Source organism: Mus pahari, chromosome 1 (genome assembly GCF_900095145.1).
Source record: "Mus pahari chromosome 1, PAHARI_EIJ_v1.1, whole genome shotgun sequence".
Classification (NCBI taxonomy): domain Eukaryota; kingdom Metazoa; phylum Chordata; class Mammalia; order Rodentia; family Muridae; genus Mus; species Mus pahari.
The window spans coordinates 158,802,107-158,826,612 of NC_034590.1; the positions used below are offsets into that span (position 1 = coordinate 158,802,107).

At 51.1% G+C, this 24,506-nt stretch overlaps 1 protein-coding gene across 3 annotated transcripts in view; it reads right to left on the minus strand.

Moving 5' to 3' along the window:
- Positions 1–19,081, minus strand: part of Sh3pxd2a (SH3 and PX domains 2A) — a 204,715-nt gene extending 185,634 nt beyond the window's left edge. Inside the window, exon 1 of one of the 3 annotated variants that reach the window (XM_021200454.2) lies at positions 18,617–19,081. In XM_021200454.2, the coding sequence (XP_021056113.1) occupies positions 18,617–18,688 (72 nt within the window). In that variant the 5' untranslated portion in view covers positions 18,689–19,081. The remainder of the gene's footprint in view (positions 1–18,616) is intronic. The other 2 variants (XM_021200446.2, XM_029531346.1) reach the window with 2 other exon arrangements.
- Between the last annotated feature and the right edge of the window lie 5,425 nt (positions 19,082–24,506).

The following is a 24,506-nucleotide window of genomic DNA, read 5'->3' on the forward strand; positions in this document are numbered from 1 at the left end:
TGGGTAGTTACCAAGTGGGATTAGCAGAAAGGGAGTTCATGGGAAGCCTTACGTAGAGATTGATACAACCATGTGAGAAGCAATATGGCACTACTTTCCCAAGCCGAGTCATTTGGTAGCCATCCTGCCCCCCAGTCTACATGTGAGGGAAATCTGTGTGTGGGGTGTGGGCAGGCTGCGGTGTGCGTGGATGCTTGCACACAGTAATATTTGCATTAGAGAGCCTTGGAGGCAGCCCAAGTGTCCATCAAGGGGAGAGTCGGTAAGTGCAGTGCACATGGGCACAGAAAGCTGCGAATCAGTCAAAAGCAAGGAAGCAGAAGCTAGAGAATGCTAAAAGGATCTTACGAACGCCCTACGGGGTCAAAGAGAAGTGGTCTCGCAAAGCCACCTATGCAAGCCACACAGCATCTGGGGATGCACGGGTTTAGATTAAACAAATCAGAGTAGACGCTGAAGAGAAGGGGAAGGGGGAGAAGGGTCAGGCTGACAGGGAAAATATAGAGGATGTGGGTTCTGCCATGGTCATATATATACGCAAAACACCTTGTAAAACAAGATTAATTTATCTGGCTGCACCTGAAGTCAGAAAACCCAGCACGTGACCAACAAACACATCGGGCCAGGCCACGAGTCAGGCAGGTTCAGCAAATATTGACAAGTGTTCTGCTCAAGGGTTAGCAAAGCCCTTGTCCTAGGAGAACTTTGCGTCTGTTAGCCTGGGGCTTAAGTGCAGGACCCAGTCTATCCTCTCTTCATATGGTACAAATACCTCACGCATGTGGAAAAGGCCCGTGTACCTTGGATGACTCCGGAAAAGACCCTGGAATGGTGCCTTAAAGGAACAGGGCAGGTGAGACACATACTCCAGACACGGGAGAAAGAAAGACCATGCAACCGAAAGGTGCCTGCTCTGGTCTTCAGGAGTGACCTGAAGTTAGGCTGCCATGTCACATAGAATAGGTAACAGGAGAGGCAGATGAATTGGGAGCAGAGAAATAGTGAGTCTAAAGGGCGGGGCAGAGCCTCCTGGTAGCCTCGATGAGAACTTCAATGCCAGGTTCTGCTCCCAAACAGGCACTAAGCTGGCCCCGGGTCAGAGCAGGTAAGCCCCACACAACTTCTTCCCAGCTTCCCACGGAGACGTGGGGCCTGCACCTGCAACAGCACCCGCCCGCCTATAAACCGGGAGGCACGGGAGATACCCCGGTTCCATATGCTTAAGGAGGTTCTGCAGGGCTGTGTTACCTGCAGCTGAACGCCTCTTAAAGGATGTGCCAGCTTTGTGCTGGCCCACCTCCAACTAGAGGAAAAACAGAGAGTCTAACTTCACACTGGAGAAAGCCGAAGCACTTGTGGACTTCCCCGTCGGCTGCCCCCAAGAGAGAAGTCCCATAACCCCGAGTCTCAAGGGAAGGGACTCTGACAACAACCATGGGGACTCTGACCAGAACTTAGGAAAGGGGTTGGGGGAGTTGGGCAATATCAAAAACAAATAAAGATGCTATTCTGTCTCTTTCCCCACCCACTACCGGAAAGAAGGTCCCTGGGGGGGAACAGATCAGTGGAGGCCTTGTGCAGTTTCCACCCCTCCCCCGCCAGCACTAAGAGGCAGAGGAAGTGCTGAGAATAAAACTGCAAAGCAGAACCTGTAATGAAGACCCGGCCTTCAATGTGCTGGCCAGGGAAGGGGTGAGGGTTCATTCACAGGGGATGGTGGACTAGCTCAGGCAAAGCCTGTACTTGTAACTGAGGGCTGGCCGTGCTAAGATCTGGACGCCAAGGAATGAATCAAGCAACCCCAGCAAGCCATCCAAAGAGGTGACATGGACTGAAGTATTTCCTAATGAAAGCCAGTCATAAAAGACCACATAACACATGACTGCATTTATATGTGATGTCTAGAAGATACTGACTGGTCCAAAGACAAAAAGTGTGTTAACAGTTGCCAGGGGCTAGGGACCAATGGGGAGGGGGGATCATGACACATTCTGCAGTTGACTATCACAGTGCAGTTGTGTAACACTGAATATTAGAAGTCATTGAACTGTACAGATTTCATGGGCCATTTGCACACTATAGGAATTACATCTCAAGAAAGTTGGCCTCACACATACACACACACCTCTTTTATTTTCTCAAAAAAGTGTTGTTATCATCTTTTTTTTTTTTTTTTTTTTTTGGTTTTTTGAGAAAGGGTTTCTCTGTATAGCCCTGGCTGACCAGGCTGGCCTTGAACTCAGAAATCCGCCTGCCTCTGCCTCCCAAGTGCTGGGATTAAAGGCGTGTGCCACCACGCCCATCTGTGTTTTTACCATCTTAAGAATGCCTGTTTCCCTATCATTTCAAACATTGTTCCAGGAAGCTTTTAAATTGCAGGACCTCTAACTCACTCCCTGCTTTGCAAATAAAAATTTCACAACAAACACAGTGTCTCCCACATGCCCTCCTGGGCACAGGGACCAGCAGCCAGGCCCTTCCGTGCTTTCCCTCCACTGTTCCTCCCAGCCTGCCTATACTGTGCAGACTCGGATGTCTACCGTCTCCCAGAGCTTCTTTATTATTGTGGATTTCTTTCCAGGAGTGAGCCTGTATAAGATCAGAGTCCCTACTTCTATGGCTCCTGCCTTCCTTGGCTACATCCATTCTTGATGAGCTCCTGGAAATGTGTGTTATCAGGTCTTTTCCAGTTAGTGCATTCTGAGTCACTCTAGAAACTGCTTCCCATTACAGCGAAGGACCTGCATAAACCATGTTCTATTCCTCTGTGACAAGAGAGGCCAGACACCACACAAAGGACTGTCTGGCCTGGGGGTCCCTGGCTCACAGCTTCAGTCCTACCTCCAGCACTTGCTACCAGGAGGACTTTGCTACCTTAGTCGGTTTGGACACTAAGTCATGGGTTCAAATACATGCTAACTCCACTCTGCTATCACAAGTACATCCCACGGCATGACAGCACCCTGTCTCCTTCCCGCGGTCATTCCCAGGTTTGACTCAGGGACAGAGCAAGCTCCCTGGTCTGTGTGAACCCTACCTGACATGAAGGCCCCTCCTCTCGCCTTACAGCTGGCTAAGTGGTTATCGCAAAGAGCTTCCCGCATGCTTCCATGCTGGCAACGATTCTCAGAGCAACCCTAACGGGAAGTCCCAGTCACCATCCATCTGAGGAAATGGAGTGCCCTGGAGTAGGCAGGCATCAGCTCATAGCCAACCAGCTAGGAAAGGGGCTGGCATTCCCTCACCTGCAGGTCACCCTCCCCCTAGAACATGCCACAGGCTCCATCCTTTGTCACAGACACCATGTGGCCCTCTCGAGTGTTCTAAATATATCCCTATCAGGCCCTGGAGGCCCCGGGGCTCTGGGAAGTTGAATCCACCTGCTGTGTCTACTTAGAGAGGGCAGGACCATACCTTGGCAGGACCACGCCTTAGCAGGACGTGTCTTCCTCCTCTAGTTTAATCTTCCCAACGATGCCCGCACCAGAGGTTCTGTTCTGTTACCATTTTGAAGGAGAGGGAAGTGAAGCAGAGTGATGAAGGGACTTCCCCAGGACCACACAGCAGAGGTGCTGGCTGACCTGTGAGCTGGCAGTCTGGATCCAAAGCCTTGAGCTCCTATTCTCATTTCTCCCTGGATGCGGCCTCCTTCTCTTCCCTGTCTATCGGAGAGTGGCAACCTCTGGGGTTCAAAATGGAGCCATACAGCTTTCTATTCTTAAACAAAAACAGACAAAAGGGTGTGTGTGTGTGTGTGTGTGTGTGTGTGTGTGTGTGTAACACCATCATGGCTCCTGGGGAGAATACACATTCAGAGAACCTTTTTTTCTCAAAGCCTGGAGTGCTCACACTGACACCCCAGCACCAGGGCCAAACACACTCAGGACTAACTGTTAGGTGAGGGGTTTTTTTTGTTGATGTTTGGTTTTCTCTCTTTACAAACGATGAGTTCTCTGTTTGGATGTTCTAATGGAGGTTCCCATGCAACCTTTCAAGATCATAGCCCCGAGAGCTAAAAAGATGGCAGGAGTTCCCAAGAGTAAGGAGCCAAAGAGAAGCCGCAACAAGCAGGCTCACAGTTGCAGCCCAGGGAGACGTCCTGATGTGGTTGTCCAGTAGAAGACCTGTGCATCCATTAGAGACAAGGTCACAGCCCCACACAGGGGCTTCATCACACTTCCTGCCCAGATCTTCCTCCACAGCTGGTGGTCTTGAGTGTTTTATACACGTTAGCCTACTTAACCCTCACTGCCCGGGAGGAGGGGGGGTGTCTAGCATCCCACCTAACAGACAAGAAAACTGAGGTGCAGGGTCTTTTAGCAGCTCTCCCAACCACAAGCCCGAGTGGCAAAGTTCAAGTTCAAGTCGGGAGGTTTGTCTTCAATAACTGCACCAGGGACAGTTTGTACAGATTGACTAACACAAAGCCCTGGGGTCTAGGTTGGTGGTGTGTGACTGGAATTCCAGCGCCCCTGGAAGTGGAAGCAGAGGGGTCAGAAGTTCAAGGTCATCTTTGCTCCAGTGCAAGCTTGAAGCCAGCCTATAATGCACTGTATCTGGGGGATTTGGTGGGGTGAGTGTCTGTGTGTTTCTCTGTGTGTGTGTGTGTGTGTGTGTGTGTGTGTGTGTGTGTGTGTGTGTCTGTGTCTGTGTCTGTGTCTGTATGTGTGTCTTTATTTCTATGTGTGTGTGTGTGTGTGTATCTGTCTGTATGTGTGTCTTTGTTTCTATGTGTGTGTGTGTCTGTCTGTCTGTCTGTCTGTATGTATCTGTCTGTATGTGTGTCTTTGTTTCTGTGTTTCTGTGTGTGTGTGTGTGTGAGGGTGTCTGGCTGTGTGTGTTTGTATGTAAAACTTGCACTGTGCCATGACACCCTGCAACAGAGACAACGTTAACTGCTTTTACAAAGGAAGCTGAGGCTCAGAGTTACATTCTGTTCCAGGTCACTAGGTAGGAAGGTGGCAAAGACAGGAGCTGATACAGGACTCTGGACCCGATGGATCCTGGCCTCATCCTAGGGCAGAAGGCATGAGGCCAGTGAGTGGTAATCGGGCCTGGAAGAGGGCAGGCCAGTGTACACCCACTAGGTAGGTTCTGTCATGTAGGGCTCCATCCCAACCCCAGTGCTGGACCCCAGGGAGGCAGGGCTAAGTTGTTAATAGACTGGCCATCCTGGAGCGGAGCCAGCAACAGCTGCTGTTTATTCTGGGCCAAGGACTAGTTAAGACCTGTTGAGTTCCAAAGTGAACAGGATAGAATGTCCTGCCCTCTCCTAAGGATCACACTGCCCCAGCCACCTGCTGGCCTTCCCCCTTAGGACTAGGTATCTTGCTAGACGCCCTAAATGGCCCTCCACCAACGGGGTCCCCCCCCTCCCAGGAAGACAACCTCACACAACAAAGCTACCCCCTGCAGTGTGACATTCCCATAACAAATGGTTTTTCCTGTCTAGAGAAAGGAGAGGGGCTGGCCTCCGGTGGCTTTTGTGGCTTTTGTCCACTTATCCTGAGGGTTGCTGGTTAACTCCCTCTTTCAAGTAGAGATCTATGGCAGCGGGGTGTGACTGAAGAGGAGGGTTCTCTGGAAGGCTGTGAGCAAACCTTAGTCCCCACGTTACCTCTTCCTGGCTGGTGACCATTGGTAAATCAATCTCTCCTTGACTCTGGTCCCTTGGCAGCACAGCAAGGACTGTGCTATGCCTCTCTCACAGCTGTGGAAAGGACTAAATGAGTCAGGTATTTATGAAAGTCGGCACTGTTGTATTTATTATTTAGCCCCCGCCCTCGCGCTCTGGAAGACAGTTTCTCCAGTCATCACAAGGTAGATTGAGGTTCCCCGGTTAGTCCGCAATGGCGACCTGGTTCTCGGGTCCCAGTTCTATCTGCTCCAAGGAGCACAGATGTTTGGGTGGGCTCAGCTAAGAGCCTCTTGACAACAGCAGGACCCCCGGAGAGATGTGTGTTTTAACATCCAACAAGCAGCTTCCCCAACTGTGCTAAGCGTGGGGTGAGAGGAAAGATTTCCACAGGACAAAGCCTCAGTCCACAGATTCACCACACTGCTCCAGGGCCCACCGTGACCTGGAGCCTCTGCTAGATGGAACAAGGGACTTGAAAGAGCAAGAGTGCTGTGGTCACGCACAGCTGACAAACCCTCCTGCTCCTGGCTTTCACCGCAACACCTAGCACACAGTAGGTTGAAGATGAACTTTCAGCCCATACATCTCCCTACAGATGCCAATGCTTCTGTGGTCCGGGGGTCCCTACCCACGTCACTGCTGACGGAGACTGTGTCTTCCTAGGGAGTCAGGATCCCCAGTCTGAGTCTTCAACAAGTCATCAGGAAGCTGTCACTGCAGAGCAGAGGAGGCCACTCCCAGGATGGGAGGGACAGGGACTCCATCCTGCTCTCTCACGTGCGCTTGCTCAAACATGTACACACGTGTGCACACACACCAAAACAGAAACACCCCATCCCCCTTGCTCCATCTTGGAAAGGACAGCTGCCACTCTACCTCAGGGCCTTAGCACTTGTTGGTCCCCCACCCCTCACAACTACTTTCTCTTACATACCCACAGTGCCTCACTGCCTCAGCTCTCAAGTCCTATTCGAAAGTCACCTCTCCATAGGACCATGCCTGCCACCTCTCAGAACACTAGGACACCAACTCTCCTCCAATAGCCACCTCACCTGCATCGCTCCCTGTGTTCTAGTTTACAGTGTTTATCCCGAACCTCGGGCACAATATACTTTTATCTGATTGTTTGTATAGTGTTTCCCTTTCCCATGAGAATATCGAGGGCGCAGAGCCAGGCTTCTTACCCACCCCATTGTGCTCACCCTGCCTGGAGCCTAGGAAACATCCAAACACTGGACAAACGGACGACTAAGTTTACAGCTCGCTAAGAGCTGAACAACCGCAGGTCACTCGAAACGCTAACACCTCGCAGGAAATATTCCTAAGATGTGAGGTCAGGGAAGCTTCCAGAAGGTAATAAAAAAGAAAAAAAACTGAACAAAATCATGAAGGATGATAATGGTGGTAATAACGACAGCTGACATCTATCGAACATCTGATCACCATAAAGAGTCACAAACCACATGAGCTAAGTATTAGGATTATTATTATTATTATCATTTCAGCAGAAACGGAAGCCCATGGGCTTGAAGAAAGGTGACCACATGAAACCAGCAAGGCAGAGAGAGCCAAGGCCGCAACTCAGGACTGATTTTCCAAGTCCTTGCCTCAGCCCACGTGGAAGAGGCTGTCAGCAACCCGTCCTACATCCTCTGGCTCCCTGCTTCCGTCGGCTGCCACCCAAGTCTCTCCGGAGGTCACTCTAGGTCCTAGAGCTTGGATTTACCTTAGCAAGCATCAGGATGAGAAAGTGCCGAGGACTTAAACTATCCCCTGATCCCAACCAAAATGCCATGATAGTCATCATCTCTAAGGAAAGGACAAAGAGCCCATGGCAGCCGGATTCAAAAGTGGCTCTGGACAATAGATAAGTTGAACCATTTTGAAGTTTATCTCAATTGCCAGCTGCAACCACACGGTGTTAATGCAGGGGCTCAGAGGTCAGAGCCGGCAGGTGAGCTACAGCGTCATCCATGACCCTGGGAATTCTGTCTGGGGTCCAGGTGATGAGACCCTTAGGCTCCTGCCTCCTAGGAAGCCACCGGAAGGGACATCTTAAGAGCCGTGGGGCACCCACGGCAGGATATTCCCCCCCCCCTTTTTTTGAGACAGGGTTTCTCTGTATAGCCCTGGCTGTCCTGGAACTCACTTTGTAGACCAGGCTGGCCTCAAACTCAGAAATCTGCCTGCCTCTGCCTCCCAAGTGCTGGGATTAAAGGCGTGCGCCACCACCGCCCAGCGGATATCCCTTTTCTTGTCACTCCATTCCCTTTGAGACCAGGACACCACTCTGTTCTGTACTCACTAGACCACACAGTAGGGAGGAGATGGCCTTGGGAACACACCAGGGAGAATTCCCAAGGACCAGAACAAGAGTGCAGAGAGATGAGAAAGGCCGCATGCTGCTGGGTTTGACCCTGCTGTGGATGCTTCCAGCCTAGTGATGGGGGATAGAGACGTCGGATGGCACACTCTCATGTAGGAGCCCACTGTCTAGGGCAGTCCACCAACTCTCCGGTGTACAGCAGAAAGCTCACTCCTCTGTCACTACAGAGATCTGGGTTTAAGCCTTGACTTCTACCACGTAAGCACCAGGGACAGAAGAAAGATGTCCCAGCTTCAGCGATGGCCAGGGTCTCCTGGACCGAAGCCCCCTAGCTCAGGGGCTGTGCTTTGCAGGGCTCCCCCATAAACTTCTTGTCTCAGTGCACCCACTTCCCGGGTCTGACTCTCAGAAAACACAGTGGGAAGCAAAGCTCTTTTGCTCAAGCTGCCAATGAGAAATGACTGACATAATTAATCCCAGCTTGAAACCAAAGCTCAGACTTTGTTCTGGGTGATTTGAACTGTGTGTGAGAAGGATTGGTGGACCAACCCACTGAAGATGAACCAACAGCCGTCCCTGTGTACCCCAATCTCACCAGTAAGAGCTGGTGTCCCCTCCAAAGCGCCCCATCAGCCCCTGCCTGGGAGGCAGAATTCAGGAGAGAGCTCCCCTCTCGGAGCCTCACGCCAGGCCTGTGCCAGGCAGCTAGGCCTCCTCTCTGTTGTCACTCAGAGAAATTCTCCCACACAGGCGAGTCCCTTAAAATAGCTTTTTGGGTTCCAGCCACCAGGAAACAGACTAAAGCTGGATCAGAACTGGACCTACCCTGAAAGGTTTACAAAGGAGCTACTTCAAAGGACAGGGACAACCCCTATTCACTCAGAACCCCTAGGTAGGCAAGACCCTGAGGCAGGGTTTCCAACAAGGGGCAGGCTCCATAAGACAGCACATTGGGCTGCAGAAGTCCCCATGACCCCCGGGGCAGCCCTGGAGAGAGTCCAAGTGTGTGAAGTACGGTGACAGAGACCAGGAACAGGCCAGGGGAAGGGACAAACATGCCCGAATATGTCCTTTACTGACAATGAGACTGCCACTCTCTGACTGCAGCCGTAAGTCCAATGGTATTAGAAAGGCAACTCTGATTATAAATCAGAGGCCTGGAGGTGCCTGGCACAGGCTAAATGGCAGCAGTGAATGGCGGGTGACGTAACACAGGCCGAATTCTCCATCAACTAAGTAGATTATTTGAGAGTGGAGGATGCTCTATCAGGCGCTGTACACTAAAGGACAGAGGTTCAACCCAGTGCACAATCCCCTCAGTTCCTCACCCCACCTAGGAGGTACCCTCATCATCACCACCCCCTTCCTTCCTGGAGTTATGGTCGAATTGATAAGAGCGATCACCTTCCGCCATGTCTGAAGGTCACCCACGCTTTAGGGATCCCAACACTGGCTCAGAGGCCCTCTCTGACTTAGTGCATACAGAGGAAAGGACTCTGCCCCATCCCCTGTGTACCTCCGCCCAGGCCTGGGGAGGGTGGTTTCCTTACTGGACAAAGGGAAGTGACATGGAAGGGGCCAAAGAAAGCCCGGAGGAGGAGCAGAAGCGCAGCTGTTTCCGCTCTGCTAACTCAGCCACCTGGGTGTCACTTCCCCCTCAGGTAAGGGTGTCCAAATGGTTGCGCCCTAGAAGATCTCTACTGAGAACCCAATGTGTGCCCAGGACAGCCCTGGCTGTGACCCTTCTCAGGAAGAAGCTGGTCAGGTGAGACTTGCTGAGAGAGTCCCCAGGCATCCAGAAGAGCTTTCTGCCATAATACTGCCTGTACCGACTTATGAAGATACAGCTTGGGAAGCCAGGGGCCCCTTTCATACCTGATGCATCCCTCTATAAGGCAGGTCCAAAGGGCAGCAGCCATTCTAGATAGGCAAAGGATTGTAAAGGGGGAAAAGGTGACCTGTGCGTGGAAAGCCAAGCAACCAGGGCCTCAGACTGAATGGCCCTCAAGTCCTTCTGGCAGTGAAATGTGCTTGCTACTTGGAAGCAACAGAATCTACAGACAAGGCACATTTGGGAGTCTTGGGACCTGGTGCAGCTTATGTTCACTGAGGATAGACATTCTCACCTGTACCATGTGGATGTGCTGGCAGAAGCTTTATAAAGTGTGAAGCTGTTTGGAGAATACCCTTGGGCACATATGAAGTATTACACACAAGGCCATCACCATCATCAACGCTCAGGGAACATGGGAAGAAGACAAGGCAGAGAGAATACTAAGAGCTAAAGGTCAGGGAGGAGTGCTGTGTGTGTGTGTGTGTGTGTGTGAGAGAGAGAGAGAGAGAGAGAGAGAGAGAGAGAGAGAGCACACCTTCTGGATGTCACAGGGCCAGGGCAATCATGAAATTTGTAACAGTTGGGGTTACCTGAATAAGACCCGCACAAGATCAAACCAGTAGACATTCCAACATGGATAGGGCAGGGGCTCAGGAGACCCCCACCCTTAGCTGAAATGCTCTTGACCGTTGGTAACTTCTGGAAACAGAGTCCGTTTTCTCAGTTGTGGTCCCTGGCAAGTTGCCCATGCTCCAGTGGATGGCCCCACATCGACTCACTAGTAAGTGGTACTAATTAGACACTGAGTTAGGGAAGGAAAAAGGGCATGAAAGTGAGGGAGAGATACTGGCAGGGAGTGAGGGAGGGTGGAGGAAAGGAAGGGGGTTGATCATGACACTTTGTATATGTGTATGAAACTGTCAAAGTTTTAAATGGTTTTGACAAGAGAGTATCCTAACCAGTAGCTGTTACTTCTATTAGGACAGTTCCCCTAAAGAATCAGGGTACTGGAATATAGGGGTGTACTGTAGGGGATCAAAAGAATGAAGAGATAGTATGAAGCACTGTACATAAAACTGTGAGTCCAGAGGGGCGGGAGTCTCAGAGCCATCATCATCTGTCTCTCTGGGCTCCCACTGAGCTATTCAGAATTGAAGGCAAGCCCTGTCTTTGTCTGGCCACCAGACGGCTTGGGTGAAACGATTCCTCTGAAATGTTGCTACCCCTGCCCCACCCCCCACCCCACCCCCAGCCCCAGCCCCAGCCCTGCACTGTTGAGATCTGAAGCAGCCAGGGTCTCATTCCTGGGCGCTCTCCCTTCTCCTCTGCAGCCCAGCTTCCCCAAGAGCAGTGGGTGCAATCAACTTTGAAATGGCAGTCTTGCCACTGGGAGCAAAGGCTAGGAACTAGAGGGGCTGGGGTACAGTGAACTCAAAACTCCCAGTTCACACCTAGAAAGAGGCCTTAGCACTGACTACCGCAGCCCTGCAGTCAGATGGTGTTCTCCCCTCCCTCCCTCCCTCCCTCCCTCCCTCCCTCCCTCCCTCCCTCTTCCTTTGTATGCTTGTTCATGAATGCTCATGCACTTGTACGTGGAGGGCAGAGGTCAACCTCCAGTGGTGTTTCATCCACTCTTTTAAATTTTTCATTTGTGTGTGTGTGTGTGTGTGCCTGTGTATGTTCGTGCCTCTCTTTCTGTGCGAGTGTGTGTGTGTGTGTCTGTGTGTACATGTACAAGCACTCGGGTGTAAGTCATAGACAACTTACAGAAATCAGTTCCCTCCATCTCCATGTGAGTCTCAGGGACTAAAACGAGGCTGTCAGAGTTGGGAGCAGGTATCTCGACCTGCTGAGTCTATACCCTGAAGACAGAGTCTATCATTGTCCTCAAAAAATCCTCATGTTGGCTAGACTAGGTCACTAGCAAACTCCACCTCCCCTCCCCGGTGCTTGGCACACTGAATTTCCTTGGCTGCTGTCTCGGCCCCTGACCTTCCTCATATGCTCCATTCTCCTTCTCACACACTGTCATGGTGGGTGAGTCCATCCTGGACATCCCGAGTAAATCTTCCCTGTAGGGTGTCACTTTCCCTCCCCTGGACTGTCTTCTGGTCGTTCCATTCCTGTCTCTCCCAGCCAACTCTCATCACACCCAAGCCCCACCACCAGAGCCGTCTTCTCCATCCACCTGCCTCCCCTGGGAACTCCAGTTCACGGAGAGGTCTTCCTGCTTTGGGACTGAAACAGTCGGGCAGATTCTAATCTTGTACGTCTGACATGTGGGCGCTGTTCTAGAACCCTTGTCAGGATGAACTCAGGATTTCTCCTGGGACCCTGGAACTGGGTCCTCTTCTCACCTACTCTGTTTCACTGTTTGCAGATGGGGAAACCAAGGCATGGCGTGGCAGTGAGTGGTGACGACAGACTGGGTGACCCAGCACTGGAGTGCCTCTCCTTAGGACATTCTGCCTGGGTTGGCTTGTCATCTCTCCCTGGCTCACCTCTGATGGAGAATCAAGTGGCAGCTGGCCAACTTGTTAGGGGTCGAGGTGAGAATCTCAGCCCAGCCACAGAACCACCCTAAGGGCGTGTAACTTCCATTTCTTCACCTTTAAAATAGGCACAAAACCACCTCCCCCACACGGGGGTCTTGAAGCCCAGATAAAATGCCCTCCATGTCAGCACTTTTGCCGTGTCTGACCCTCACAGATCTTCGGGTCAGTTCCTAACCTGTTTGCTGTGCTCTGCAAGGTCCTGCCTGGACTCTGGTCAGCCCTGTGTATATAACCCTGCTGCTACCATGGCGACTTGCCTGAGGTTATCTGAGGCCTCTCAGTGACCTGCCCGCTAGTCCAAGCCCCTGACCCTCTCCATTCACCTACTTGCCTACAGCTCCTGTCCCCTCAGACAAGTTCAGCCCAACCAGGCTGGAGGCAGCTCGCACTCTGGGGACCAGTCTGTTCAAACACTGACCACCCTGTTGGAAGCTTCCATTATTTTTGGCAATTGTCAGGGCAGAGAACACCGCTGGCCCTCACTCAGAACCTATTTCCAAAACCAGAATCTCCACCTCGTTTCCCACACACACCCCTTGTCCTTCCTGTTCCCTGGAGTTCTGTCCCGACCCATGATCTCTTTCCTGGATTCTCAGCAGTAATGACGAGTAAGCGTGACCGCCGTACGGATAACTCCGTTAGTCGTTTTATTTTCTTTAATTAGGAGGCAAAAGAGAACAGAGTTGCCTGTTCGGCTTTTCTGGCCAAGGAGCTGGTCAGTGACTCAGGATGAGGAAATTAGAAGGCAATTTCCAGGGATGGCTGGGCAAACCCTAAGTCAGAAGTTCCCCAGCATCTATCCCCTGATCCACAGCCCCCACTGCCCATTAACTCAGCTGGCCCCAGAATAGCTCTTTGGAAAACGCAATAGCCAGCGCTCATATTTCTGAAGCTGGAGCCGGTCTTACTTGACATCAAATAGGTTTATTTTTCCCTTCCCTTCCCCTCCGCCTGCCACCACACACGGTGACTCCAACCCTGGCTTGCCCTCTCCCCTCAAAATATCCCTCACACTCAACCCTGAACAGAGCGAGCCATGAGGGATGGCTGGCTCTGCTCCCTGTGACACCCAACGGTCTTGAAGGATGTGGTTGGTTGTTCCATGAATGGGGAACCTCCTCAGCCCTGTGATTCACCACTAGATCACTTCCCTCTATAGAGAAGAAACGGTTCCCATTCGTGTGTGTGTGTGTGTGTGTGTGTGTGTGTGTGTGTGTGTGTGTGTAAGAGAGTCACACTCCCGGGAGCAGGCAGTGCTGCTCCATGTGGTGGTGGTGCTTATCTCCTTGCTAGGAGCCTCCTTGTCCTTACCTGGAGCTCACCCCCTCCACCCCCCTGACCCCCCCACCCCCACCCCCGCTTCTCTACCAGCCCACATTCTTTCTCTCCTCGGCTTATCAGAAATCTAGCAATCTAACGCTAGGCCCCAGCCCTCGGCCAGCATCCCCTCCAGGTCTGAACAGCTGCCCTCTGTTGTCTGGTGTCATGTATGCTGGGTGCTTTCCACGGGGCAGGCGGCCCATCAGACCTTCAACAGCTGGGTCTTCTTCTCTGCCTAGTTTTGCCTTTTCTCTCAGCTTTCCCCAACGGTCCTAGGTGTACCTCAGTGCTTTGGTGTTGAGAACGGGAGGGGGGGGAGGGAATGGCACGCAGCAGGTGCTCAGAACCATCCTGGAAGGGCTATGATGAGGGTTACAGGTGAGGACGCTGAGCAGAGAGTCACCGATCCAAGCTTGTACAGTTTGGGAGTGTCAGAGGCGGTATTTGAACCCCAATCTGTCTGCTCTCACTTCTTCCATGATTCAAGGCCCTAAAAAAGGGGGGCTCTTTCCAAATCTGAGGTTGCCTTTCTCACTCCAGTGAGGCTGGAGCCATAATCTCAGGCTCAGGAAATAAAAATGAAGAGCAGAGGCGTGAAGGAGTTGGGTACCGATTCCTAAACACACAACTCCTGGGATCGCAAGCACAATCTGCGATGATGTAAATCAGGGAGAATGCATTAGTCTCACAGGTCTGCCCTGCATTTATCTTTCCAGGACTCACTGGAGACAGATCCTGTTCTCCCAGGAACCTCTCCGTCCACCGGTCAAACCCAGTTTCATGACACATGATGAGCAACCTTTCCAGAAAGACAGCCGTCAAATGCCACCCTGTGTCACGGCTCTCTCACCGTAGCACGGGCCTGAGCCTGAACTCACTCACCAACCAAGTGGGAAGAGACCTGTCTTGGGCTTCTCCTTGGGCAGTAAACTAACCTGTGTTTACCTAGATCCCACTGAAGCTGACGGGATGCTAAACAACTTTAACTTCACCAAGCTTTGGTCAACCCATCTGTAATAAGGATCAGAGCAACACACGCAGGCACGCACGCAGGTACGCACGCACACATGCACGATATAGTAAATGAAGCATCAGGCTCCCTGGAGAGCATGCCTGTTAGCATCCGGCACCATGGAAATAGCTGCTGACACTGGCTCTTATTTGCATTCCCTAGAGTCCTGTGCAGGATAAGAGCATTCACGACTGGTATTTGTCTGAAATAAACACTCAGTAAAGGAAATGACCGTGAAAGCAGAACACCTCCCAAATCCAAACAGACATGATGTCTCCTTTGCTGCAGATAAGCTTCTCCCTGTCACCTTATGGTTCCAAACACACCTATACACACCTGTGAGAGCAAAGAAGTCTGCTTTTGAACTTACACCGGCAACCCCTCTGACAGAGGTGGCTATGGCTCCCATCTGGCATCTGCAGGGCCACCTTAAAGAAACAGGGTCTGAGGCCAAAGCAGGTTTACCTAAGGTCTCAAAGGAACAGCTCATGAAAACTAGGACAGAAGCCCAGCTCCCAAGCAGGGAGGCTGACCCAAGCAGTGGCTGCTCACCCTTCCCAGCCCCACCCGGGGCAGGGGCTGGCAGAGAGGAAGGAAGCAGCGTGCTGGCTGCACTACGAACAGCACGGAAGATGGAGGCTACTCGTCTGCCTTTTATAAACAGACCCAAAGCACAGAAAAAAACCCCACCTCTGCAGCTCCCCCTCCTTGTGGGGATGTGCACACCCTCCACTTGGTGTCCTGAGAGAACCTTTCCATGTGTTCCCCAGTGTTCTGGAGTCAGTACTGTTCCTCCTGCATGGGCTCCAAGCCTCCCTCATCTGCAAGCTCTGGCTAATGTGCACATCCATTAAAAACAAAACAAAAAACAAAAAAAAACTCTGCTCTGCGATTTGCCAAAGCACAGGCTCGACACTCCATTGGAGCAGGCATGGAAGGAGACATACTTCCCCAGTGTGGGGTTTACCACACATATGTACAAGGCGTCCTGCCAGCTAACCATGCCAGAATGCCTCTTTCCCAACACTTGCCCTTCCGGGATGGAGTGTCTACTATACAAGGGGTATAAAACTGCCCGAGAGCCCTACTGGACTCTTTCAATTATTGGGCACCAGGGTATTATATATCAGTGCTTAAACTGTGTAGCGATGTATCTCTCTTCTTTGTCAACTTCAACCAGATTTGGGGTACCTTCACCCACACCACAGGCTGGAAGCCCGTTAGTCCCAGTGCTGTGACTAGCTAACCCACCTGGTTCTCTGTCATCCCCTTATCTGTAAGTAAAGGGTTGCACCAGATGAGCCATCTGCCCCACCCCCACCCCCGCCAGCTCCACAAGGCCACAACATATAGCACACTCCGTTCATTGTTTTCTAGAACTCTGCGTGATCCCAGCTGCTAGGTGACGTCACTCTCTGCCCCAAGAATCACATCATCCATTCATTCTCACATGGAAGTGGAGATGACCCAGGAAACACTCTGTCTGCAGAAAGGGAGGAAATGATCATTTCAAGGGAAGTGGACAGGATTTCTTTTGTATTTTCCACACAGTACACTTTATTATCAATCTTAAAATGCCAAGTCTCTCTTCCTCCTGGTCAGACCCTTAGTAGCTGGTTTTCAGAAACTTTCTTTGTCAGACTCTCGCCAACAGTTAGCTAATATTTGATGAGCATTCACTATGTACCCAGAACTGGGCTAAGTCCTTCCCAGGGTGATGTCATTTAAGTCTCCTGACAGCCCTATGAAGTACACACTATGATTACCCTCACTTTAAAAATGAGGAACTAGGGCCTGAGAGATGGCTCAACGGTTATAAGCACTGGCAGCTCTTCCAGGGGACCCGGGTTCAGTTCTCAGCACCCACCCAATCATTCACAACTGTAACTCCAGATCCAAGGAATCCTACACCCTCTCCTGGCTTTCTGCAGGTACTGCATGCAAGTGGAGCACAGACATACATGCAAGCAAAACACCTGCGCACATAAAAGAATTTAACTTTGTTTTCAATACATGGAAACTGTGCCCCAGTGAAGTGTTAAAGAATGTGTACCATGTTGCACAGTAGGTAAGCCGTTTAAGGAGAGCAAACAGTAGCCTGACCTGCCTTCCATAATTCCAACAGCAGGGCTTGGGCCTGTTGGCTGCTACTTTGTTGCCAGTGTATCTTGTATTGTAACCTTGGACGGAGCTGCTCAAAGTTAAATTGGATGTTTCATGTAAAACCCAGACCTGGAAAAGCACCTGCTAGGGTCTCAGGGCAGAGACCACCATCTGTTGAAAGCAGTACCGGCCTCAACTGAAGGCTGAAAAAAAATATAAAAGAATCCTGAAGTGCCCCCCCCCAAAGTTGTCAAGATGGTTGGCAGCATACTTAACCCAGAGATGTGTACAAGGACACCTGTCCTTAGGGCATAGTGGCCACCTGCTGATCTAAGCTCTCCAAACTTCTCTCTGTTTCTCTGTGTGTGTGTGTCTCTCTATCTCTCTCTGTGTCTCTCATGCTCTCTCTCATGCTCTCTCTCATGCGCTCTCTCTCTCTCTCTCTCTCTCTCTCTCTCTCTCTCTGTCTTCCGCCCCCCCTCCCCCAACTCGCAAGTCAAGGGCTCTCCTACTTAGCCGCTACCGCAGACCCTGGAGGAATTCTGGGATTTTTTTGTTTTGTTTTTGCAATGGCAGTTGAGGCTTTAGACACCAGCCTACACAATTGGAAAGGATCTCTGACTGTGTCAGGGAATGCCCCCCACAGATCCGTCTCTCCCGTCTAACCACTCTTACCTTCTTCCCAACCTGAGTCCAGTCCCACTAGTCAACAGCAGAGAACTCTGCCTTCAAGTCTGCTGTGATCCTGACAGAAAGAGTAGCCTCGGGCTGGTATTACACCACAAGCCCCAGCCTCCTTCCTACAGTGAAATAGAAGGCACTATGGAGACTAAAGTGCAATCTAGAACAGCAACCAACAGCCCGTTTTAATTGTTAAAATTAATGCTTTGAGCATTCTAAATGCGCCTTTAAATGCCTAATTTGCAAATAAGAGGCTGCCCTTACTGTCTCCATGTTTTCTGTGTTTTGGTACTTTACTGTGAGTCTCTTCTATCTCCAGGAGCAGAGCTCAGCAAGCCATCCCAAAGCAACAAGGACACAATGTTTACTTCCAAAGGTGTAAAGGGCTGGAAGACAGGACTGGCTGAGATGAAAGAGTACTGTCACACTCTAAAGCCCAGCTGGTCAACCTTAGTCTTTTCTCATTAAGTTTCGGTAAGGAAGGGGGAGGGGCGGCGGGGCAGTCAACCGTGCCTCGGAGACCACAGACCACATTTGCCTACTCGTGTCTGGAATCAGAGCATCACTTACGAGGAAATGACCCCAGCGAAGGGTCACGTCCAGAGGAGGGATAAAAGGAAAAGCCACAATTCTCCTCACACCGCGGAACACAATGGTTTTAAGAAGGAAATCAAAGCTCGAAACGAAGAGTGGAGGGGGCAGAGGGCAAAGCGCTTCCTCTGTCCCCAGCCGGTGCAGGCAGAACAGCAAACGTGGAAGGCAGAAAGAGAAGCGTGGGTCTCTCTGGTCGAAGCAACGGAAAGCATCCCGGGCCGAGTGAGCGTGAGTGCCCGGCTCCCCTAGGGAGCGCGGCGAAGATGCTCTTTCCCAAAGGAACTGCTCTGCAAGGGGCTGACGAAAGCTTCCCCCACCAACCATCCAAGCAGCGGGCGGACACATGACTTCACCGTTGTAACAGACAAGGGCAGCCACTTGCCAATTGCAATGCCAAAAAAAGAAACCCGGGACAGGGGAGTGGAAAGACAGAAAAGGCTTCCCTAGAGATCACAGCCCTGCGAACAAACTCTGGAGCCAAAGGCTGCCCCTGGGGGCGTGAATCTCCGGGACTGGCCAGCCCCCCGCCGGGGTCGGTGGAAGAAGTACTCACGTAGTGTTTAGAGGGGCTCCTCCGCTTCTCCACGTCCACCACGGTGGCATCTTGCACGCAGTAGGCGAGCATCTTCCCCACAAAGCGAGTGGCGCCCCCCGGCGGCGTCACCTTCTCATCCCGGCCGGGTTCCGGCTCCTTCTCCGGTTGCCCGGGTCCCTGCAGTTACACGCCACCCCTGCCCCACGCGCTACTCTCCGCCGAGGCTCCCGGCGCCTACAGCTGCGGCTCCGGGGTAGGCGACTGTCCCGGAGGGCGCGAGGGCTCCGTGCGCCCCAGACTGCTCCCGCGGGCCTGCCGCGCGCCCCTTCCCTCCCGCGCCGCCGCGCTCCGCTCGCCTGCCCGCTCTCTCTGCCGCTCGGTGGGGCCGGCGGGAACTGGCGGCGCAGAGGAGGGCTGGGGGTGTGTCCCGCCGGCGAGGGCACGGGGCGGGGGCCGGGCCTGCTGTCAGCGCGCCGGGGAGGGGCCGGTGGCGCCCCTGGGCCGCCGCGCTCGGGCTCCTGGGGGCTCGGCGCTGGCCGGCGCTGTGGGCGCAGGAGGCGGAGGCAGGGCGAGCAGGGAAGGGAGGGGAGGGGAAGGGAGGGGAGCGCGGCGAGGGGAAGCGCGGGGAGGGGCTCCGGGCCGGGGGAGGGGCTCGGACGGACAGCGAGGGGCTGCAGCCCTGCGAGGCCTGGAAGGGCTACTCTACCCAGTCCCCAAACTCAGGATAGCTTTAGAGCGAGGAGGCTCAGGGAAAGTGAACCCAGCGCGCCCCCATCCTGGCTTTCGGTCTCCCAGAGGATCTGTGGCCACCTTTCTGTCCCTTGTACCACTGCCATCTCCCCCAGATCTCTTTAAGGAAAAGTAGTTTATTACCGCCTGTTACTGCCTACAGCTAGCTCCCTCCAAGAGGAGACCCGGACGGAGAAAAGAGCAGCATTAAATCTTTCAAGCCAGCCTTCTTTTGATGAACCACCTGCCCCCCTGCAGGTCACCACGGGTGAATTCTCCCCGGAAATGGGATCTATTGATCTGCTGCTGCCTCCATCATCGATCAGGGCCTGTGTAACTAACCTGCGACATCATTTCCCAATGACAAGGTTACAAACACCACTTTAGCCTTAAGTCCGGGCTCCCCCGGGACTCTCCCAGGGCTGGCAACCGGCAAAGGAGCACACAATGGTGGGAAAAATCCACTGGGTTGGGAACCAGATCGTCTTTAGCTCCCGGCTCAGGCTTCCTCGCCATCACTCCTTCTAGTCTGGAAAGCTGACCTTCCAAGTCGCTTGCCCATCTCTGGTCTTGGAGCTCAATTTTACTTTAATTCAACTTCACACACACACACACACACACACACACACACACATCGATTTCATCTTTTTTTTCCTGTTCTACTTTCAAATATTTAACGGAGTAGGTGTTTTCAAAACGAATCCAATTGTTTCACAATACAGTAATGTTTTGTGTTTTGTGCTTGCGTCTAATGGAAAGCATCCGAAATGTGGGCAAAGGATTTGGTGACTTTTTTTTCCCCTTGTCAGAAGCCCTGGGCCATTCTGAGACTTCTGCATTTTCTTTGGGAAGAGCACTGGCGGAAGGGGCTGGAGAAAAGTCAGCTCCGTGTCCAGTTCCCCAATGATTCACAACCACCCATAACTCACAGGATGAGACGCCCTCTCCTGACCTCTTTGGACACCCAGTGTGGTGCACATACATACACACAGGCAAAACACATATACACCTAAACGTTTAAAGAGTGCCGGTGAGCACACATGATTACCAGGGTTCAGTTTCCTCAGCACTAAGGTAAAAGCCAGGTGTGGTCACGAGCCTGTGACCTTAGCACTATATGGGACAGAGTTAGAAGGAGGAGTCTGGGGCTTGACGGCCAGCCAGCTAGCTCAGAGACAATAAGTTGTGGGCTCAGTGGGAAATCCTATCTCAAGGAATGAGGTGGATATCAGACATCTTGCACTGAAGTACACACATACGCATGGACATAGACACATACACACCTAAACACTCACAAACCAGATGGATGCAGGAGTCTTGACAACAGACACAGGGTTTCTCTACCTCAAAGACAGTCGTGGAAAACCCTTGCGGTGCTGATGGAAGGCAAGATGGTTAACAGGGAATGTCAGAGCTGAGTCTGACTTCCTGAACAAGGCTTGCTCTCCAAAGCTTCACCCAGAATATATGCTCAGCCCTGAGTACAGGAGGATGCCCCAGTCCAGCCCCAAGTCAGCTTTGATACTGCGTCAGCATTTATCAGCAAGGCAGGGAATAAATGACAAGACTTGCTTACACAAATTTGAGACAGATTCTTTTTTTTTTTTTTTTTTTTTTTTTTTTTTTTTTTTTTTTTTTTTTTTGGTTTTTGTGTAGCCCTGGCTGTCCTGGAACTCACTCTGTACACTACTGCCTCAGAAGTCTGCCTGCCTCTGCCTCCCAAGTGCTGGGATTAAAGGCGTACGCCACCACCGCCTGGTGAGACAGGAGATTCTCGACCTAAGCATCTCAATGCTGTGCCCGGATGGAAACTAGATGAGGGCAGAAAAAAAATCAGCATTCAAATAACACAGGATAACCTTTTCACAGGGCACAAAAACATCATACCTCCAGCCCAGTCTCTCCCTACCATCAACTGAAGCATTTCTGCCCCCTGCCCCTGCTGCCTGCCTCCCCACCCCCAGTAGGACAGTGTATGTGCCGGGCACTCTGTCGACCGTTGGATTTTTGAATGGTTGAGAACACAGCAGACAGTTGTAGATGAGGCTGCTCTTTAGTGCTATATAGAAGAGTTAGAGAACGGTCTCAGAACAGGCCTTATCCATCCTGGGTTCTCAACCTAGCTCCATTCTAAGCCAGCCTTGTGACCTTGGAGTACCCTGGGGATCTTTCTAGTCTAGACATATCCGATGATGGTGGATAACTGCTCTGCAGAATAAGGACACACCTAGAGCCTAGAGATGTGTAAATCTGAGTGAAATTTTGGGGCTCCCTCTAGGCCAAAGTGATGTCGACTCTGTTAACTCCAAGCTGGCCAGGGCAACATCTGCCTTCAGACCCTGGCTGACCCCTGGTGGGGACATACGGGGCCTGGCATGAAAAACCCTGCCAGGGTTTACACTTCTTACTCAGTTTCTCTCCCTCCCCTTCTTGCAAGTTCATCTTAGAACTGGCCCTGACTACTAACTTGTGTTTAGGGGGCATATCCAGAGGATGCCCCCAGCTCCCTGAATCTGGAATAGAAAGTGAAGTCAACTTCTCAGGAAAGTCATTTGCTAGCTTGATTTTTTTTCCTTTCCTTTCTTTCTTTTTTTTAAACAACACACACTTATTTATTTAATTTGTGTGGGTGTTTTGTCTGCCTGTGTGTCTGCACACCACGTGAGTTCACAGGAAGGCCAGATCATTTAATCCCCAGGAACTTTGGTTAAATACAGTTATTAGCTGCCGTGTGAATGCTGGAATTCAAACCTGGGTCCTCTGCAAGAGCAGCCAGTGCTCTTACACACTGATTCATCTCTCCAACCCTCCGACAAGGTCTCACTAGGTAGCCCTGGCTCTCCTAGAATTCACCCTGATATCATACTAACCTCAAACTCACAGAGACCCATCTAACTCAGGCTCCCCGTTGCTGGAATTGAAGGTACATACTACCATACCCAGCTGGTGTACTGGTACAGCTCTTAATGCTAGCACTTGGGAGGGGTACAGACAGAAGAATCGAGAGTTCAAGGCTAGTCTTAGCTACATGAGATACACACAGAGACACATGTGTCAATTCATGGACCCACACACACACTCACAATTTTTTAAATTAAAATATTTTTCATTGTGCCTATTCATCATACATGGTCCTATGCTACACAAGGACAATCCCATACAAATATGTATTTGGTGTTGAGTGTGCTCCCCCCTATAATCCCAGAGCTCCTTGTTCCTCTAGACCAGTGGTTCTCAACCTTCCTAATACCGTGACTCTTTTTTTTTTTTTTTGATTTATTTTATTTATTATATGTAAGTACACTGTAGCTGTCTTCAGACACTCCAGAAGAGGGAGTAAGATCTCATTAAGGATGGTTGTGAGCCACCATGTGGTTGCTGGGATTTGAACTCTGCACCTTTGGAAGAGCAGTCGGGTGCTCTTACCCGCTGAGCCACCTCACCAGCCCCCCGTGACTCTTTAATACAGTTCTCCATGTTGTGGTGACCCCCAACCATAAAATTATTACTGCTACCTCATAACTGTGATTTTGCTAGTTATGAGTTGTACTGTAAATATCTGATAAGCAAGATATCTGATATACAAACAACAGGTTGAGAGCCACTGCCCTAGACAGTTTTAGTTCCAGGTCATGTAGACATATGTATATATGCGTGTGTGATTTTATATATCTGTATGTCTTAGTTAGTGTCTTATTGCTGTAAACAGACACCATGACCAAGGCAAGTCTTATAAGAACAACATGTAATTGGGGCTGGCTTACAGGATCAGAGGTTCAGTCCATTATCATCAAGGCAGGAACATGGCAGCATCCAGGCAAGCATGGTGCAGGAGGAGCTGAGAGGTCTGCATCTTCATCTGAAGGCTGCTAGGAGAATACTGACTTCTAGGGAGGTAGGATGAGGGTCTTAAAGCCCACATCTACAGTGACACACCTACTCCAACAGGGCCACACCTACTCCAACAGGGCCACACCTTCTAATAGTGCTACTCCCTGGGCCGAGCATATACAAACCATCACACTATATAAGATCTAGGAATCACATATGAGAGAAAGCACACAATATTTGTCTTTCTGAGACTGGCTCAACTTGTTTGTCAAAACGATCCCCCGTTACCACCATCCCCGGCAAGTGGCAGGAGTCTTGTTTCTGGACACCACCTCTGCATAGGCACCGTGCTTTCTTTGTTCCTTCCTTTGATACTGGATACATAAGTTGCTTAATAAACTAGCTTTTGTGAAGAATGCTAATGGTAAACGGTCGATAAATGACCACCTCTGTGAAGTTGCTTAGAGTGCTATGGGTAACTACCTAGCAATGGAATATGGCTGAGTTGCACTGGAAGTTCTAGTTTTAGTTTTTTGAGGAACTTCCATGCTGACTTTCACAGTGGCTACACTGCCTTGAATTCCTATCGGCGGTGTATAGGATTCATCTGCATAGGCTTCTTCTCTCTTGGTTGCTGGATGTGGAATAAGACAGGCAGCAGAGTTTCCCTGTCTACGGGGCCCCACAGCTAATTGTAGACATGATAACAAGGTGTGGCTGTATGCCAAGCCGTCAGCCGGTGAGAGCCGCCTCTCCCTGATGCCCCCACATAGAACTTTCATCAGGCAGGCCCCCTGCCGCTGCTTCACACAGTGCTAGGGAGGGCCTCAACCTCCTGCTCTACAGTGGTAAGAGTTATGGTGCAGATTTTTTTATTTTTTTATTTTTTTGATAGAATCACTTGTAATTCTAGTCTTAGAAAAATGACCAGGCTCCCAGAATACCAGGAGGAAATCTGGTAGCTTGAACAACCAAAGAAGCCAAAAACACAGTTAGAGTCATAGAGGAAAAGAAATATTATTTTGTAACTCTAAGCTACATCCCTAATCCTGCCCAGACATCTGGTCCCCAGACTAGTGCGTTCTGTTTTAAGGCCTTCAAAAATGAAGATGTGGAAGATTCCATAGTATCTGATCTTAGCTACTCAACAGTGTTGGCTAGGCTAGAGCCATCTGAAGGGAGGGAAGGTCTGGCAGTGAGCTACTCTCTTAACTGATGATTGACAGGGAGGGCCCAGCCCTCGTGGGTAGTACCATCCCTGGGCCAGTGGTCTTGGGTTCATTAAGAAAACAGGCCAAGGGGCTGGAGAGATGGCCCAGCAGTTAAGAGCACTGACTGCTCTTCCGGA